General features: G+C 37.2%; 1 protein-coding gene across 2 annotated transcripts in view; it reads left to right on the top strand.

The window, feature by feature from the left end:
* The window catches only part of tmtc2a (transmembrane O-mannosyltransferase targeting cadherins 2a), a 29,499-nt gene extending 9,902 nt beyond the window's left edge, over positions 1-19,597 (top strand). The window contains exons 2-13 of one of the 2 annotated variants that reach the window (XM_016551157.1): positions 7,686-8,277; positions 11,960-12,791; positions 12,884-12,998; positions 14,184-14,269; positions 14,423-14,607; positions 14,745-14,823; positions 15,795-15,916; positions 17,777-17,858; positions 18,352-18,466; positions 18,686-18,749; positions 18,960-19,166; positions 19,205-19,597. In XM_016551157.1, coding sequence (XP_016406643.1) covers positions 7,686-8,277; positions 11,960-12,791; positions 12,884-12,998; positions 14,184-14,269; positions 14,423-14,607; positions 14,745-14,823; positions 15,795-15,916; positions 17,777-17,858; positions 18,352-18,466; positions 18,686-18,749; positions 18,960-19,139 — 2,452 coding nt within the window. In that variant the 3' untranslated portion in view covers positions 19,140-19,166; positions 19,205-19,597. Of the gene's footprint in view, positions 1-7,685; positions 8,278-11,959; positions 12,792-12,883; positions 12,999-14,183; positions 14,270-14,422; positions 14,608-14,744; positions 14,824-15,794; positions 15,917-17,776; positions 17,859-18,351; positions 18,467-18,685; positions 18,750-18,959 lie in introns of both variants that reach the window. The other variant, XM_016551156.1, reaches the window with a different exon arrangement.
* The last annotated feature ends 308 nt before the right edge of the window (positions 19,598-19,905 follow it).

Below are 19,905 nucleotides of genomic sequence, written 5' to 3'. Positions count from 1 at the left end.
ATTTAGATAAACTTCTGCCTGCTGTGTTTATCTGCCTTGGAGTGTGTGATCTCTGAATCGCTCTCCGATATGACACTCATGGCCATTCTCAGACATCATCTGTCAGTTTTTGATGAAATGGACATTTCTACCACTCGATATGGAGCAAAATTCGCAGTACACAAGTTAAATCACTATGATCCAGCAGAATGTTTCGCCAGCATGTAATATCTCTTCTCACTTTTTATTCATCTTTTTTTCTGTCTTTCTCGTTTCCTCCTCATTTTAGTCATTATCTTCATCCCTCTCTTGCCAACTCAAAGTGAATGTGGATTGCAGTTCACAATCCATTTGACATCCGTAATGTGACATTTCTAAGTAAAACAGTGTTCAATGTGGTGATAAATGCAGCTAATTTTATCCATCAGGAATTCATTGATTTAAAAGTGGGCACCTCTAAATCTGAAAAAATAAAAATAAAATTAGATAAAAGTAGCAATTTCATTTAATAAAAAGCTGAAACTACTGTAGGTCAAATACAAGGAGTTGACAAGCTGCAGTTTTTTTCCATTCCAAGTCGAGTGGATTCTGATTGGCCGTCAAGTCCACTCACCTCAGGCATATTGGCTTACGGCATTAAATGTTCTGAATTGATGTTCTTTGCCTCGCTCAGTGAAGATTCCCTGTGGTGTTTAATATGGGAATAAGTGGCAGATGAGTGGAATATTACACAAGCTCTAATTCAAACCATGGCAGATTTGTAACATGCGTAAGCCATAGAAGTGTTTGCTGTTCTGTAGGCCTGTGTGGTTTTTTAGAGGAAAAGGTTGTTTCGGGACACAGCTGGTTGCTAGCCAATTAGTGGATGTCCTGAAAACTGTTACAAAAAGAGAAAGAGAGGTCAGAGAGGAATGGATGATGAACACGGATGGAGAATAGAATGTGATGAATAGGTCTAGGCTTTTCTCTTTCTGCCCTCCATTCTCTGTTTTGTTCTCTTTCTTGTGAGTTTTGTGTCTTTAATGACTAGTCTGGGCCAGTCTGACAATGAAAGTTCTTCATTTATGGATCTGTACACCTCGCTTTTTTCAGACCGATGAGCTTTGTAAAAATCGACGCGTTTCAAAAAGGCGGGGCATAGAGGAGAAACAATAATGTACAGTATGTGGAAAATAATGTGTTTTTTTAACTTTAAACCGCATAAACACATTTCATTACACCAAATACACAAAATAATGTTCTTTTTAGCAGCATCATATGACCCCTTTAACTCTCATCCCCCACTGGAGTCTGAATACATTCAGCTGTCTTTTCCTCGAGCAGGTGGGAGCTTTTTAGGTCACTGTGACATCCAGATTACCAGCTTACCTTGCTCCTCCTGATAACACCAGACATGTTATCATACAGATGCAAGATAAGAGTAAGATTCAGAAAGACAGAGTAATAATTTTACTAGAGTAAAAATAGCTATAATGTGGGCCAAAAAGTATTTAGACTCTTATTATGTGAATGTCACTGCACTAGATTAAATCTAGAGATGAAACCAAATAGTATTTAGTATGTGCAAAATTTGTACGAAGCAGGTTACACGTGCGTTTAGTCTTATAGGACAACTGTATGATATTTGTGGGAACTGAAAACTTGGGACCTGTAAAAGTAATTGTAAAAATGGCAAAGAAAAGAATAGTAAATAAAGTTAATAGGGTCTAGTTTACATTCTTGCAGAACTTACTTGGTTTTATGTATTTATTTATTTATTTAGAGTGAGATAAACGAAACTTGGGACAAGCTAATTAAAGTAATTGTAAAAATGTAACATGCACAAGCCTTTATTTTATCTATCGATTTATTTAATTATTTTAAGAGTGAAATAAACTAAACTTGGCACCAGCTAATTAAAGTAATTGTGAAAATGGCAAAAAAAAATAAAAAGGTGTCTAGTTTATTTGCTTGCAGATATTATATTATGGGGAATGGAGTAGAACCACATATGATCATTAGAGGCAACAGAATTCAAGTGCCATCAAATTAGCATCAGTCCCTGGGGTGGTTCTTCTAGATTACATTTTGATTTGTACGATAAGGCAGTGAGTAGACAGACATGGTTTGTTGCTGGGAGAGCCGGTCACTGTCAGAATTTAATCAGGGCCATCATTTATCACCACGGAGTAGACAATGTAGACATTCGCTTTTAATTAACTCCTCAGACTCAATTATTGCCTATCCAGACAACATAAGATGCGGATCAGGATATGCAGCTGATAATATTTCACTGCGTAGTTACTTCCCTGTAATGTACATTTTGAACATGCATTTGTGTTCCAGGCACTGGTGCCCAGTTGGGTGGCCCTATAAATCTAGCTTTAACTGGATTTTATAGAAGCCATTTATGTTATGAAAACTATCACTGTTAAAGCTCCAGTCATTGCCTGGCAAGAGCATTTGTGCTCCATTCACATTTTATATGCAGAGAAGGCCTGCATATATATTTTCATTAAAAGCACCTCAATTGAGGGCCAAGAAACACTTCAAGCTCACACTTTTCCAGATGTGCAGCTTCACATATCCATCACAGCATTCAGACGGTGAGGTTTTGCAGGGTCTATATTGGAAGTGAGGAAATCAGGGCTTTTTATGGCTTTTACAGTAGCAGGTTTGCAGAACCTGTAAAGTATTTTTTTATGTCCCTCTTAATATATAACAATAAATTGTAAAAAAAAAAATATATATATATATGTTATATTACCGGTACATTGCATTATTATCAAGGATGTCTGTACTATCTGGAGGAATCAAGCATTCTCATTCATCTCAGTGGCAGTACTTTCTGGAAGTTTTCAGAGTATATAAAACATACCTGCTCTCAGCTATTTGATTACTTAGTTACTCAATTAGGCTTGATTTATTTAAGTGTCAGAGCTTTTAAGATGTGAGATACTCCATTTTAAATCCTCAGTACAGCCAGGCGATTTGTCTGATTGACTGGACTGCAGTCAGTTTTATAAGGCATTGACTTCCTTTAACTGCGGTTCTCTCTGTGGCTACCTCTGCCACTGGGCTTCTTATGGACATCATCCATCATTGAGCTAACAAGACTTCTTTGTGCTGAGAGAAATGGCTATTCCATTAGCATGACATCGCTCTGGGATTAGCCCAGATGGCTCGTGCTGCAGATGAGTGTCGGTTCTGCTGTAGTGAGGAAGCTCTCAGATCAATTGTCAAAGTGATGATCATTAAAATGATTGTGAGTCAGTGCTGTTTGTAAGAGGGCCATCAGTGCCTCACATGTTTTTTTTTTTTTTTTCTCTCTTTCTTTGTCTGCAGTTGCTGTCTCTTTGAGTTTGAATGTGAGCAATGTGTATTTTTCTCTCCAAAGCAGAATAGATATACTGATGCTTCAATTAGGGGAACGTTTCTGTTCCCTGTAGGATAAAAGTTATTTATTTCAGTTAGTTGATTTCTATTTGAATCTATTTTTCTATTGTTTTTATTATTTGTCTGTTTGATATTCTATTTTTCTATTTATTATTTATCCTTGTATCTATTTATCTTTGTATTTAGGTATATGATATCTTTGATGGCTGGGAAAAAAACTTTGTGATCCGATTGGTTGTTATATATTTTTTTGCGCTCATGAATGGGTTCCAGTGGACAAGAGAACTAAATCTTAATCAAGATCTTGGCCTAGTTAAATGCTCATACCAGAGTTGGCTTTAACATCTGGCCAGCTGTCAGTGCCTAGTGGCTTTGATCACTGCCTCTTTACTTCAGTTTTTTGCTTGTGTTCACTGCATGACCCCTATAGATGCCTTTAACGTGAATGTATGTTGATGAATGGTGGCACTGCCCTTTAACTGTGCAGTGCACTGCCTATTAAAATCATTAATAATGAAAAAATTCCTTTGAATTTACATTGTTGTGACCAAACAATCAAAGGCTTCTTTAACGGTTCTTCTTGTAAATAAATTCTTATGTAGACACTTTATATTGTATACAAACCTAATTTCAACCATTTAAACATAAGCCATTTTTTTTTTACTGGTGATGGATAGGTTGCATACTTAGCCTTTCAGATGGATGACATGAGATATTGTTGCTGATTAAAAGTGGAGCGCACAGTGATTTGGTGGTGATGTTCTAGCCAGAAGCCATATGGGAGAAAGGATCAGCAGGATCAGGCATTTCTGCTGTAATGAGTTTATGATGTATATCAGATGTTGTGTACCATAACACAACACTGATGTCTCCTCAACAACTGAAATATAGACTGGGTGGTGGATGTGGGTTCAAACCATTATAAAAACCTGAAGTATCAGTGACACCTTGAGAAATCATAGTTTTTAGTGAATGCAGTGAAGTGATTAGTTAAATTAATGTTCTAGCAATTATATTACCAAGTATTTTAGATTTTTTACTACTTATTTTGTGTTGTCATTCTCTTTTGAGGAGATGCTTCACATACTACATTATAACATCTTATACTTTTGCTTTATGGCCTAATGGATGTTTTTACACTTGGTTTCTTTAAAGAAATAGGGGAACTCGTGCCAGCATGAATTAAATGAAACCAATCCATCATAGTGGTCCAGCATTTGTAAATGCAGTGACATCTATGAGTGTGTTTTTGATGCCAATTTCCTCCAGAATTGTTTTCTGTAGAAAGTTTATGAATACTTGCCAGTAAGGGGTTGTAAAGACTGTATTTACACCAGTTCACCAGTATTTACAGTTATTGCTTCATATTAAGATAAGTAACATTTTAGTTCATTCATTTTCTAAGACGGTCAACCAGCTGATTGCTTTTCATTACAGAGTTTGTTAAAACTACAAACACAAGGGTTGCACGCATCTCTGTTGGGACAGATTTAAAGTGATTAAGACCTTGTCCTCCAGCTGTGCCTCTAAATTACTCTGGCTCTATGATATGCCTGTAATCCTGTTAGCGTCAGATTAACACCACAGCCATGTTCCCCTGTGCAGGGATGCAAAACCGCTCCGTCCCACTCCAATACTCTGCACTAATCTGCCAAAATGAGGGGCAGTGCAGTGTGTTTTTTTTTTTTTTCACATTTGCTAATATGCTGTACTTTAGCTGTTTGACAGATGGTAGAATACTATCTTTTAAAAAATTATTATTATGATTATTATTAATAAAAATAATAATTTTATTTTTAATAAAGTAATGTTGATACAAATAAATAAAAATATAATAATAATAATAATTATTATTATTATTATTAATAATAATATATCAATTGTATTTGTGATTAACAATTTCATGCAAACACATTTGTTGATTAATGAAAACTATTATTGTTATTATTATCATTAATTATTATTACATTAAATCAATACAAATATTTATGTATTTTATTATTTTACCTGGAATGTTTACATTTAATCAAAGTGCCAACTGAAGCTAGTCTAAATTATATAGGGCCAATTAGTTGTTTTGGCAACCCTCTGACTATTTTATTTTGAGAATATGTACAATATATACTGACTGCTTATGAACAATGTACAACATAACTTTTCCTTATACCCTCAGCTGCACGTTTAATCTAATTACTTTCATAGCACAGGCTACGTTGGAAATGACTAATGACTTCACATCAAGCCGCCCTCACAGTCAACTGCATTAACCTTCTGAACTCTCAGTGACTGAGAGGCTTTGTAAGGCGACTCACAAGTGATTTATAGAGATTATAACCACTGGAAGCTGAAAACTTTAAATATATGTGGTGTAAATTGTATTACCACTGAGAAGGGATAGATTCTCCAAGATAGGCCTGCATTTTTCCAGTCCCTCGAGGAGACAAATTACATATTTTGGATTTTAGGAAAACGTAAATTTACAGGCCATCACGGCTGCGTTTCCTCCTCAAGGTCCACAGATAAAACTCATAACTCAGCCTCATTACTGTTATTCAAAACAACCAGTTTTCTCAGGCACTGCTTATCTTTGGGTCAAATAAGGAATGGTAAGTGGAGACGTAGAGCTTCGCTATAAAACTTAAATATTTTGGAGACACTCAAGTGGACAGTGTTACAGCTGTTTACCGATGAGCATCTTTGGTTATATAAGTTTGATTGGACCACACAAAATATCAACACACGGGGTACGTTTGTTTGTCTGTCTACATCACTGCTTCTGAGTGTGTTTGTAATAGTTTTTAGAGCAGTACATGGTATTTGCTAATACCTTCAGCCATGACCTCAGAGTAAAGCTGCTTATAATGGACCACGCAATATTCACAGTAATCTGATTTGCCATGGCCCAATTAGAACAAGATTACCTCATAATCAAATATGCATGACATAAGCACCTACATAATTCCAGATAAGTGTTAATAATGTACACATGTTTGCAAACACTGTGGTCCATTTCTAAAACTGTCTAGAAATGCACAAAGGGCTACGGAGATTCATCTAATGTAGTGTAATATAATATAATTTAGACTTTTAATATAATTACGGCTTTTTATTGTTAAAGCAAAAATATTTATTTAATTTATTTAATTTATGTTTTATATATTATAGAAGTGTATATGTCATGTATTTTTTATTGTATTTTCTTTATTTGGCACTTGAATAGACTCAATAGAATGTCAATACAATAAAGAAAATGCCAAATATGTGGAGTAACGTTTGTGATATGTGGCGTCTGATGGTGTGTGATGATCAGGGTACTAAACCATCACCTCACTGCAGGGTTCATACATAGCGTGATGGAGGCTGTCGATCTCTTCACTTTCCCAGCATTGTGTTTCCTGAGTCGAAAACAAGTGCAGGCTTTCTCATGGAGTCACAGAGAGCTCTATAGACAGAGATATGGGTCACAGGAAACTGCGCCACTTGTAATGAAGGCTTGATGTATTAACTACCACTGAAATACAAACTGAAAAAAGTACTATTCTTTCGTTCTCTTTTTTTATTGGGTGGGGTGGTATTTATTTTTTTAAGATGTATTTTTGTTGGATGTTTATTGAATTCCATATCACTGCCTTCTAGCTACTGTAAGATCTCCCCTCTGACTTTCTTTTGTTTTATTTTATTTAAAGGACATATAGAGTCTCGTTCGCCTCACTTTTCATTCTTTTGTACTCTGAGATAAAATAAATGTGCCCATGTTCATTCCCCTGTGGCCTTGGCTTTCAATCTCGCCCTTTGGAGATCATTTTAATTTAAATTAAATTCAAATCAGCTCCACTCCCACTCCATCGCCAATCACAAATGAAAAAAATACATTAAACTGGTGCATACATTAAGAAAGCACATATATTGTGCTACTGTCACTGCAGGGACAGCAGGATAGTGATGGCTTTATTTAAAACACTGTTAAATACAATCAGATCACAGGCGCTGTTATTATTTACAGTCCTTATTACAGAAAAGCTGTATTAGGATGCCATTAGGATGTATTGCTGTATAATATTAATTTTATATATATTGGGTGAGATTGTGTATTTAAAATGTTAAGATTATATTTGATGCTGGATATAATGGCATCCTCCAATAATTGTTGTCAAAACTAGGACTGTCAATCAATTAAAAATCGTCAATGAATAAATTTAGTTTATAAACAAAGAAATGTCATTTAGTGCCACTTTTAGTGTTAATGTTTTTTCTAAATGTCTTTTTCATGCAATATGGCACTCATTTATTATGCTACGTCTTTTTTTCTTTTCTCTTTCCATCTTCTTTAGCCGAGCAATCAAAACCAACCAAGACCTCCTACCGGACACTCCTTGGACTAACATTCTGTACGATGACTTCTGGGGCACTCTGCTCACCCACAGCGGCAGCCACAAGTCTTTCCGCCCCCTCTGCACCCTCTCTTTCCGCCTCAACTATGCCCTGGGCAGCTTGGACCCCTGGGGCTACCACCTGGTCAACGTGGTCTTGCACTGCTGCGTCACTGCACTCTTCACTGCATTCTGTCATCCCCTGCTGGGTGGAGGACCATGGACTCTATTGGCGGGTCTGCTCTTCGCCTCTCATCCCATACACACTGAAGCGGTAGCTGGGGTGGTGGGACGAGCAGATGTGGGTGCAGCTTTTTGCTTCTTGTTGTCCCTGATCTCTTATGCCCAGTACTGCTGTCTGAGGGCCAACGCAGTGCACTCGAGCGGGGTTGTATGGCGGAAAGCGCTGTGGCTGTCTGGGAGTTTGGGTGCTGCTGCGGCTGCCTTGCTATGGAAGGAGCAGGGAGTGACTGTTCTGGCCATGTCAGCCGTTTATGACCTCTGTGTTGTGCATCGTCTGAGACTCCAGCAAGCGGTAATGATGGTGCTGAAGGTGAGAACTGATTCTCATTGTGTGAATCTGCCTGAAGTCCAAGCAAAAATGCGACAGGAGCTCTGAGGTGGTACAAAACCAGGTCCTGAAACTTATAATACAAAATAGTTTTATATATATGTATGTATGTATGTATATATATGTATGTCCAGAGTCTAGATTAAAGTGTAGTTCAGCTTAAATCTTGAATGCTAGAAACTCAAAGTTCCTACCCATCTTGGAAAACATATTTTTGTAATGTTTTTTTGTTAATTGATGTCTGTCTGTCTGTCTGTCTGTCTGTCTGTCTGTCTGTCTGTCTGTCTGTCTGTCTGTCTGTCTGTCTGTCTGTCTGTCTGTCTGTCTGTCTGTCTGTCTGTCTGTCTGTCTGTCTGTCTGTCTGTCTAGATTAAAGTGTAGTTCAGCTTAAATCTTGAATGCTAGAAACTCAAAGTTCCTACCCATCTTGGAAAACATATTTTTGTAATGTTTTTTTGTTAATTGAAATAGAATGTAAAAATAGAGATTTAAAAATATAATTGAAAATTAGAAATGTTCCCTTGGAAAATAACTAAAATTAGTTTAGGGGGGTCGTCATGTGACACACAGCAGCCACAATAGCACTTATGTTCTTATGTTTTATTTATTTTTTCCCTTTTTATTCGAAATATTCCCAAACGCATTAACTATATCATGAAATTTCTTGATTCTCACCTATGTTAGTTGATCTATAGTGGGCGATGGTCAAAGTAGCCTAATAATGTAATCTATTAAAGGGTTAGTTCACCCAAAAATGAAAATTATTTTTGCGTTTTAATCACCCCCGAAGCATCCTAGGTGTATATGACTTTCTTCTTTCAGACAAATCCAGTCGGAGTTATATAAAAAATTGTCTTTGATCTTTCAAGCTCTATCATTGCAGTCAGCGGGTGTTGCATTGCTTCAGTCCAAAAGAAGTTAAATAAAAATCGCCCATGTATAAAAAACAAAAAGTGTCTCACACGGCTCCGGGGGGTGAACAAAGGCCTCCTGTAGCGAATCGATGCGTTTCTGTAAGAAAAATATCCATATTCAAAACACATGAACACACGTACACATGAACGTGGGAATTATCACACTTAAACTCATTATCTGTTCTGTATAATATACAAAGCTATCTTTAAATGTTCCTTTTTATCCATATTATGATAAATGGGAATTTTTTTGCAGCTCTCCTCCACCCGTTTCCAGACAATAATACAAGGGTAATCTTACCAGCCCAGATTCTGTGCACAGATGCCAACCCCACAGCACATCTGGGCTCTTTATCATGGCCTCTCTGCCCATGTCTCCGGCTTTTCTTGCTGGTAATCATGAGGCGCACAAGAGGGGCGACAGGGAGAGATTACAAATCCTCCAGATGGCCACGAGCGCTTGGGAATGCAAACAGAGGGAGAAAAAGGAGGATGAGGAGGAAGAGTAGAGAGGAAAGGAAACCATGCCCTCACTTCCTCTCTTTCTCTTTATCAAAGCACTTTCACGTTTACTCTTAGTCCCATGGTGTAAAATCGGCTCATTGGCTTTCAGTGTTTCAGAGGGGCCTCATTAAATGCAGAAGGAACGGTCAACAATAAAAGATCCCACAGGTTCTGACTTATTTAATGCCACACGTCTTAGACTTTAAATTCACACGGTAATGAATGCGTATCAGGGTAATGGAAACAGATAGGGCGCCCTTATTGATATTCCAGAGGCTACAAACACCCCTGATATATGATATTGCTTTGATTTGAGCAGAATGCGGTGTGAGTCTAAAACAATAAGCTGTAGATTAGTTTTGAGGATCGCCCGTATGAGCGCACAATGCAGATAGAGGGCAGTTTTTCATCCCATTTGCTCTCTAATCGGACTGAGATGAGATAAAGCTCGGGTGATTGTCTGGAATGCATTCTGCCCTTTTTCTGCATAGCACATGGCTGCTGGTTTAGCGGAGGATCTCCACACCACCAGCCAACCTGTCTTATTCCAGAAAAATTAGAAAATGCTAATTTTATTATTGAACTTTTAGTGGGAAAATGCAAAAAGTTGAAAGACTGATTAGCGAGGTAAATGAGTCTTTTAAGCTTCCCGAGAAATGCTTCGGAGTCTCTTTTAAGGTAATTCAACGATGACATTATTGATGACACAATATTTTGGCTCATTTGTCTCAATGTTGTGCGTGTGGGAAGATTTGCTCATAACAGTCAACAATTTGATTAATGTGACTGCATGTTTGCTGTGACAGGAAATTCAGCTGTGAAATGATGCCGTGGATCTCACATTTCCATGAATACAGTTCATTTCTGGTGTGTAATGACTTTTAGATGCATGATCTGTCTGAGTTGTTATATATATTGATGTTATTTAGACTGTAGTAGCTCCTACCTTTTTCTTGATGTTAAAAACTGAAAGATCCTGATTGAATTTGGGCGGTGTCCCAATGGAGAAGGCTGTAAACCCACAACCTTCCTCATTATGAGTGGCGTGATTAGCAGCAGCTAAAACAAGCACTTCCTTTGTCCTCTGCAGCGTAGTGAGTTCAGTTCATCAACGTCCTCCTCCAACACCCTGACCATTTCTGTCTGGATTTTGCATTAAATACAGAGCTTATTTGTTGTGTTTTATGCATTTTTTTTATTTTAGTTACTAAGTTGAAACACGGCTTCATGCAGAAACTTTATAAGCTGAGAAGAATATTTTCCTGCAGGACAATTGCTGTTTGTCTGGTGATTGTCCTTCACATCTCCGTTTATAAGGTCTTTATGGCATCTCCAATCTAAGATTGATTTTACAGTTTAGTACAAAAGAGCGGGAACAAAAACAGGTGATGAAATGGTATACTCATTCAGTTCAGTTCAGTGTCATGCTCAGTGGGGGCAGAGGATCGATCGTGGCTTTAGTCCATAAGTTTCTGACCCGTTGTGTGTGAAATAAAGAAATCGATATTTGTGGCATCTAATTTCCCCAGTCTTTGAGCTCGACTTCCCTAATATACACTCAGTCAGCTGATGTTCTGTGCTCAGAGGCAATTATACAAGAAAAGATGTTTCAATTTTACACTCAAAGGACTGTTCAGTATGCAGTATGTAGTATATAGTATAAATGCAAAGGGGTGTTTTTCTTCTTTTAATGCGCCATGAGTTGTTTTCTTTTTTCTTTTAACTTTTTGTTATATGAGCGTCACATTAAGCAGTCTTGGGATTTTTTTTGTTTTTTACCAAGTCATTTATTTTTGCTACTTTTAAGACTTTTTATGTGTACATGCTTGTCCCGGACCCAAACTTTCGATCTGAAATATGAAAATCCTATTCCTTACTATCATTTAAATATGATTTATGTATTTAAAAACAAATAGTGACATATAAAAATAAAACAATTTCAGTATTTATGTGGAAATTGTCAGAGTATTTTCACCACTCCAAAAGATTTTTTTCGAAGGCTAGTGTTCTTGTTTACCAAAGCAACAACAGTGTCAGCCATTTAATTCTGTGTTAAAATCTTAATGTCATTTCCACCATTGTTTTCTCCATCTATAAATGCTATTAAACACAATACATTGTGCGAGATATTGTGGTGGTATACTGTTATGAGATATGTCCACTTTTGATTGTTGTTAGTGGACAAATGAAAATGAGTGTTTTAAGAGAGCGCACTGACAGATACATTTCATTCTCGTCATTTCTAGAGGAAGAACATGAGCTTGCTGGTCAGTCTAGCATGGCTGGTTGGTTTTGGAATGATTCTGCTAGCAGCTCGGTTTTACTGGATGGGCAACAAGCCTCCGAACTTCTCCAACTCGGACAACCCTGCAGCCGACTCGCCTCATCTCCTGACCAGAGTGCTCACGTTCCTGTACATGCCAGCTGTCAATGCCTGGCTCCTCCTCTGCCCTGACAAACTCAGCTTCGATTGGTCAATGGATGCCATTCCTCTGCTTAGATCCATCGCTGATTGGCGGAATCTTCAGTCGGTTTTGTTTTACTCGGGATTCTCTCTCCTGTCATGCTTTGGCTTGAGAAACCCATCGCTACAGTCCTCTAAAATTAGCGAAACCAATGGAAAATCACATATGAGCAATGGAAAGTCTGCAACTAATGGATACAGTCATAATCATGATGACAATCACTACAGGGACTCAAACTCTCCCAAAAGAAATGGATATCATAAAACTCTCAGAGCCCCACAAAAATCTCTCCCAGCCACAGAGAGTGTGGTGGTCTTTTCCCTTGGGCTGCTAGTTTTGCCCTTCATCCCAGCCACTAATATGTTCTTCTACGTGGGCTTTGTGGTGGCCGAGCGGGTGCTGTACATCCCCAGTATGGGCTTCTGTCTGCTCGTGACCGTAGGGTTGAGGAGCATGTTTGTTCGCTGCAGGTCGAGATACTCCAGAGCGTTCCTGCTGAGCTGTGCTGCAGGTCTGGTGCTCCTCTACAGCCTGAAGACTGTGAGGAGGAACCAGGACTGGCAGAGCGAGGAGATGCTGTACAGGTCTGGCATTGCTGTAAACCCTGCTAAAGGTGAGTTTGAAGAGCTCGAATTTTGCAATATCAGATATGATAGTACTGCAAAAATAAATACTAGTGAAATTTCTTTCATTTGTTTCTCTTAGCTTGGGGTAACCTGGGTAATGTCCTGAAGAACCAGGGAAAGATGGCTGAGGCAGAGAGAGCTTATAGAAATGCTCTTTATTACCGTGGAAATATGGCAGATATGCTCTACAACCTGTGAGTACATAAACACATGTTTTTTTTACAACTACGCCACACTTAAAATGTCTGATTGTGGTTGCAGGTTAAAAAAATTAAAATAATATAATAATAAAAAAATATCAAGCCAATTGGCTTCTGAAAACCAATGATACTAACCCTTTTTTGAGAATTAACTTTACCTTTCTGAGTCTTTTTCTAGCAGTGACGTAACCAGCTGGTCTTAAGGTGATTTTTAGTGGATGTAAAACATTAATCATGAAAATGGTCTACTGATGTTTGACACCCAGAAAGTATATTTTATATATTATATAGTATATTTTGTTATAGAATGATTTTTCATTCATGCATAACGTGCATAATGTTTTAGTTGCTAAAGATTTATATTCCGTTTGAGTTCTTGGTATTTAAACAGAGTATTTCATTTTTAATCAGTTTTATTTCAATTTATTTTGGTAAACTATCAAACTTTATTGTGTGAAATATTTTGCTTGAAAATCGGGCTTTATTTATACAAAACAAATGCAGCTTAATTATATTTACTTAATTGTTCAAATACTATTTTAGCTGATACTTTAATGTCTACTTTTTGTTTGATTTGATTTGATTTAATTCGATTTCATTTAATTTGACCAGAAATAAGCAAACAAAGTATGTTGCATGGTTGACTGCACCGCTCTCTTTCTCGCTGTATTCACAGGACAGTATTTTGGGAGTGTTGGTTTTGTCAAGGTCATGCAGCACTTTATCTGAGCCAGTTTTCCATGGGAACTGACATAATCCATTTAACGTGACTTGCAGGGCAGCAGACATCAACAGATGTACACAATATGGAAATGTGCCATAATATTGTTGATTACTCTAGTGCATTTAATTTTTATAAAGGTGGCCCCAAAATGGTAAACAAAAGTTAAAACATTTTGTAGGGGGAGAGTCATACTTAGCATTCAGAAATCGAGACTGGGAGTTTGAGGAGCAGTGGAGGTGTTTGCTATATCTCTTGCTCAGGGCTTGTGTATGTGACGGGGATTTCATTAGTTCTTATTTGCAGGCTTTAAAAAGCGTGAGACCCCTCTAACACTCATTAACCCTGGAGAGGAGCAGAGACCTCAATGTTTCATCACATTCTGGTCCTCGCACAAACCTCTTACTTCACATATCACTTCTCAAGTTTAAAAGCAATGTGTGCTTTATTTCATGCAGTGGTTTGCTGCTGCAGGAGAGCGAGCGATTCTCTGAGGCTCTGCATTACTATAAACTGGCCATCGGGAGCAGACCGACTCTGGCCTGTGAGTTCAGCTCTTCAGTTTCACCATTTTGACCCTCCAAAGAGTCTGTTACTGGAATAAATGGGCTTTCATTTGTACAAGTATGTGAGGTTTTGGATAATTCAGTCTCTTTTTTTTTTTTTTATTAGTTCTCCCTTTTGTCCTCTTTCACAGCTGCATACTTGAACGTGGGCATCATCCTGGTCTCCCAGGGGAATGTCGAAGAGGCCAAGCGCACCTTTCACACTTGTGCTGACATCCCTGATGAGAACCTGAAGGACCCTCATGCCCATAAGAGCTCCGTCACCAGCTGCTTGTACAACCTCGGCAAGCTGCTTCATGAGCAGGGCCAGCACGAGGTATTCATCAAAATCTGCAAGTACAACCAGTATTGATGCATGCAATGATGTTATTGGATGAATTGTTCCCTGGTTGTTCATAATTATCAGTTCTCATTGTCTCATTATGACAGGTTGTTTTTGTTTGTCATCCTCAGGAGGCACTGTCCATGTATAAAGAGGCTGTGCAAAAAATGCCACGACAGTTTGCACCGCAGAGTTTATACAATATGATGGGTCAGTGTTTATCTCTCAGTGCATTCAGATGTTTTTATTTAAGATGAAAAAACACTTGCATAACACTCTAAATAAATTCTATGATAAACTAACTTAATTTAATTAATTTAGGGTTATGTGCTCATCTTCATGGATTTTTTCCACAGAGGAATTTTAATATATTAAATTTAGATTATTTTATATTCTTATATTTAATTATTTATTTATAGTTAATATGAAATATAATATATATAATATAATTAAATTGTATTAAATATATATTAAATTTATAGATGCTCATTCACAAATCTTTGACAACTTAGTAACAGTATTATGAAAACAGTATTATGACTTATCACATTTTTCCTAGGATTTCAAACCAACCAATCGAAACGAATATGCTCTGTTTAATGTGTTCTTCAACCCCCATATGTGTTAAGAAAAGATATTTATATCTTTTTATACTGTATTTATACCATCTCAGATTATTTTTTTTCCTTTGCAGTTTATGCCGCAATATTCCTCCTCTCTTTCTGTTAGGATGAAAAAAGACATCTGGAGATGTGACTGGAATCTGATACATAAATAATGTGTCCTTGTGTTACTGATTCAGTGTCCAGAGATGTGATGAGCTTACATTTATTCATTTGGCAGACGCTTTTATCCAAAGTAACTTTAGAGTCCATTCAAGTGTACATTTTATATTATGCGTTTCTTAGGGAGTAAAGAAAAAGAGCTTGGTATTGCAATTTTAACTTGTAGTCTTTGGCAAGCTCAGTTGCTTAGAGTCACATGTTCTTCTTTGTGCCCGAGTCAAATTCAGTTACATTGTATGATTGCAAACATATTGCTCCAAAAGTTTTTATGTCTGCCAATCAAAAGGTTTTCCATAACTCCTCAAACTCATCCCATGACATCTGCATTAGATTTGTTGGCATGAAGTGCAGGGAATTCTAGGTAATTTTACACGTCTCTCTGACTTTGGCCCACAGGTGAGGCATATATGAGACTGAATAATCTAGAGGAGGCAGGGCACTGGTACAGAGAATCTCTGAAGGCCAAACCTGACCATATTCCTGCCCACCTGACCTATGGAAAACTGCTGTCTATCATAGTGAGTCAAACTGTCAAGTGCATTATTACCCCTTTGTGTTTGTCAGCTTTTCTTCTGTCAAAGAAAATTGGGGATAATTTCAACGGTCATTGTGAATATCATGTGGAAGATAAAACAAAATATACAGTGGTGCCTGAAAGTCTGAGACAGCATTAATTATAAAAATAAAAAATAATAATATTTAAACCTCAAAAAAACAAAACAAAAAAACCTATTTATTTCTTTATTTTGTTTACTTGCAATTAAAATCGCAATGTGTAAGCCCAGGGGCTAATGAACTATATTACAAGGTAGAATAATTGTTTATTATTATTATTATTATTTATTGTTATTATTATAGGGTTATATTCATGTTTAGGTAAAATAGAAGCATTTTTACTAGTGGTCTCGGGCTTTTTTTCTGCTGTATTTTAACACACTGTGGCTGCTAATAAATTTTCGGTATGAATGTGAAATCTTGAAGCTAAATGGATTTATGAAAGCTTAATTAAATATTAAATAATTCGGTTATCATTTCAAACTATGAAAAGGGGAGACCAAGTGGAAAGAAGACTCCAAAGATATCTGGTTATTAAAATCTTTTGAGCCACAGATGACCCTTCATGAGACTCTTAGTGCTGAGGTTTCTTTTAATCGCTTTGTCCTTGAGAGGAACATTGACACACAAACATCTCTCAGACACCAACATCATTGTGGTGATACCTTTAAAACCTGTCTTTTCAAATTTCCACATTTATATTCCACCCCTTTCACTACCCTGTCTCTGTCTGCATACGATATAACCGTTGCCGAGTCGCTTATGATATTTTCCTCTCTGACCACTATGATGTAAATGGAGAGAGGTGATGAAGAAAGGTCGAGCAGCTGTGTCTCTCCAGGACGTGATATCTCATATCATCTCTCTAATCTGATCTGGGTTTGTGTCTCAGCACGGCTGGTCAAGAGTCCAGACTGTTTGCTCGCTTTAACATCCCCTCACCAGCCTGTCCGCTAAATACACACAGCTTAAAACTGGTTATTATCCTTCAAGCCTTGCGCTTAATGTAATTACTCTCTTTCCTTATTGAAAACGGGTTACTGGTGAACTTTTGACCAGCTGTCAAAGAACTGCTGTGAATTAGCTAGGTCACTCTGTCAAACGTTCAGGACAGCGTCAGACAAAATGACTATTTAAGTGCTATATAAAATGACTATATAAGTTATGGCATGTTCTACTTGAACAGTTCGGGACATTTACTTTTCTTTTTTACTTTTCTGTCCAGCCTTGTATAGAGTTTAGCAGTCTGTTTTGAACTTGAAGGTTTGTTCTATTGAAAATATGTCCCTGAAAACCTTGAAAGCTAATTTAATGCTTTAGTTGATAGATTAAATCTAAGGCTAAAACAGCTTGTTTTGTATTTACCCTTTTGGATTCAAATCTGAAGCCATTTAGAGTTTTTTTGAAACCTTGACTTTAAGTATTATAGGTCTATGCATTTGATAAACGCTCTTGGATGTAGTTGAATGCTTTTCTGGAACCGTATGAAGGAGAGCATGAAATGCCTCGGCTTTCCAGGGTATATTTTTTATTCTTTTATCTGAAGTGTTTGCCACAGTTCAGTGAAGCAAGCCTAATATAACCACACTGCTTATGACAAGAACATTTGCAAAGGTAACACCAACATGGAAGCAATCAGCACTGAACCGTAAAGGAAGTGTACTTTATTAGAAAATGTTCTAACCATAAAGAAGGTATACTTTCCCACACTTTGATATTGTCTAGCGTCATATATAGCACAAATTTAAAGGGTCTGGTTATGACTGTGTTCTTTTATTAATAACGTTGGGTGCAGGTGTAATTATTTCTTAATTTCTCCACAGGGACAGAAGTCTGAAGCAGAGCATTACTTCCTGAAGGCAATAGAGCTGGATCCTGCGAGAGGAAACTGCTATATGCATTACAGTACAATCTGATTTCCTTTCTGATTGATTTCATTCCCTTCTAATTTGTTTAATAAAGTGCTCAATTGCACTTGACATTTTATTTGATAGTGTCTTTAAATATTCCACCATTTATTTATTTTATTTATGAATAAATTTAATTAAATTATTTTAGATTTGTATTATTATTATCACTATTATACTGATTTTATGTAAATAATTTAAATAAATGTATTTATAATTTATAATTCTATTAAGAAAATTATATGTTGTAAGTTATTATGATTATAACAATTCCGATTATTTTTATATAGAGAGATACTGATTTTATATACTGTGGTTCACTATGCCTGATGTCCTCCTTCATCCGCCACTCTCCCTTTCTTTGTCTCTGTGTGTTTTTGGATGCTTGTTCAGCACTGATCTCTGACTGTTTGACCTGTGGGCTTCTGGCCTGCTGTGTTTGAGTTGTTTTCAATCCTGTGAGCTCATCTATGTTTCTTTCTGTCTGTCAGGTCAGTTTCTGTTGGAAGAGTCTCGTCTGGGAGAGGCAGCAGTGATGGCTCAGAGAGCTGCAGAGCTGGACAGTTCTGAGTTTGACGTGGTGTTCAGCGCTGCTCATATGCTCAGGTGTGTGTGTGTGTGTGTGTGTTTCTCTCAAAAACTCACAGCTACATCTGCAGAGTTTAGTTTCAGGTGGTTTGCAGGTGGACTCCACTTGTTTCATCATCCACATCCATAGCCACTTGACAAAGAAATACATGGACATAATGACATTTTATATCGTTAAACACTTGTTGTTGTTGCTAATAATAATAATAATAACTTATTGTGTGTGTTTGTCCACAGACAGGCCAGTCTGAATGAGGCTGCTGAAAGGTATTATGGGAAGGCAGCAGATTTAAGACCTGATGTAAGCACATACTTTATTCATTCTATTAGATGTTATAACGTTACCTAGCAGAATTAATGATTCTTTTTACATGCATTATTTAATAACAAACATCTCATTTTATGATATTCTTTAAGATTAAAGCACCGTCTTCAATCATATTTGTTGCCTCTACTGTTTTATTTATTTTTAGCCATCCTTATCCTGATTATCTGTTTCTCGATTTCCCAGCATCCAGCAGCTCTGATGAATCTCGGGGCGATCCTCCATCTTAATGGGAAGCTGAAGGAAGCTGAGAGCAACTACCTCCGTGCGCTGCAGCTCAAACCAGACGACTTCATCACTCAGTCCAACCTCCACAAACTCTGGAATATCATGCAGAAACAGGGTCTACGAGCCTCCGGGACGTGATCTGCTGCTGGAACATGTGCTGATTATTTCATCTGTGGACGTCTGATCTGATTTTGAGTTGGAATTTTCTGCTGATTCAGTGCTTATGGACAGATGTTGGTGGAACTGGTAAAAACTTGATCTAGTCTGGAGGTAGGGAATGAAGAAGGAGCCTCTGTTAAGTGCTGCTTTGGACAGTAAAAACCCCTAAAAGTGTACAAGAATAGTAAAGTGCACAAACACAGAAGAGATGGTTTGTAACATGCTGGATTGTATTCTTCTGAGAGCACTGACCATGTTGTATTTAGGTGATATTTTTTTCCCTACTGAAGTGTCTTTTTTTTCTTTAATGACTTTAAAAAAAAAAGAGTTGAGATTGTCATTATGCTGATATTTAATATGCCTCCTCTTAATTTATTGTTGATCAATGAACAGTTTGTCACCTACAATTGTTGTTAATAAAAGTTAAATTCTCAGTATCTCCCGTCTCTCAGACCTCAATCTATTATGAAGCACTATTATGTTGCTTTGTCTAATTTCAGGATTTTTAACCAAAACAATTTACTACAATAAAAATGTCTGTTTGGCCAGAAATAAAGTCATTAAGAATTTTATTATAAGAAAAACAGAATTATTTCTGTTCCAGTAAGCCTACTTCAACATTGAGACGCTCTCTACTGCTGTAACACGAGAACAAGACACTTGGCTCGTTTCTGGAATAAGTATTTTGCTGCCATCTATTGGAGGACTAACGCATTGCAGTATGAAATGCACCTTGCGGCCTGTC

This window comes from Sinocyclocheilus rhinocerous, unplaced genomic scaffold, assembly GCF_001515625.1.
Source record: "Sinocyclocheilus rhinocerous isolate Xijiao unplaced genomic scaffold, SAMN03320098_v1.1 scaffold2480, whole genome shotgun sequence".
Taxonomy (NCBI): Eukaryota; Metazoa; Chordata; class Actinopteri; order Cypriniformes; family Cyprinidae; genus Sinocyclocheilus; species Sinocyclocheilus rhinocerous.
The sequence above is the reverse complement of the archived record's forward strand: the minus strand, read 5'-3'. Positions and strand labels throughout refer to the sequence as shown.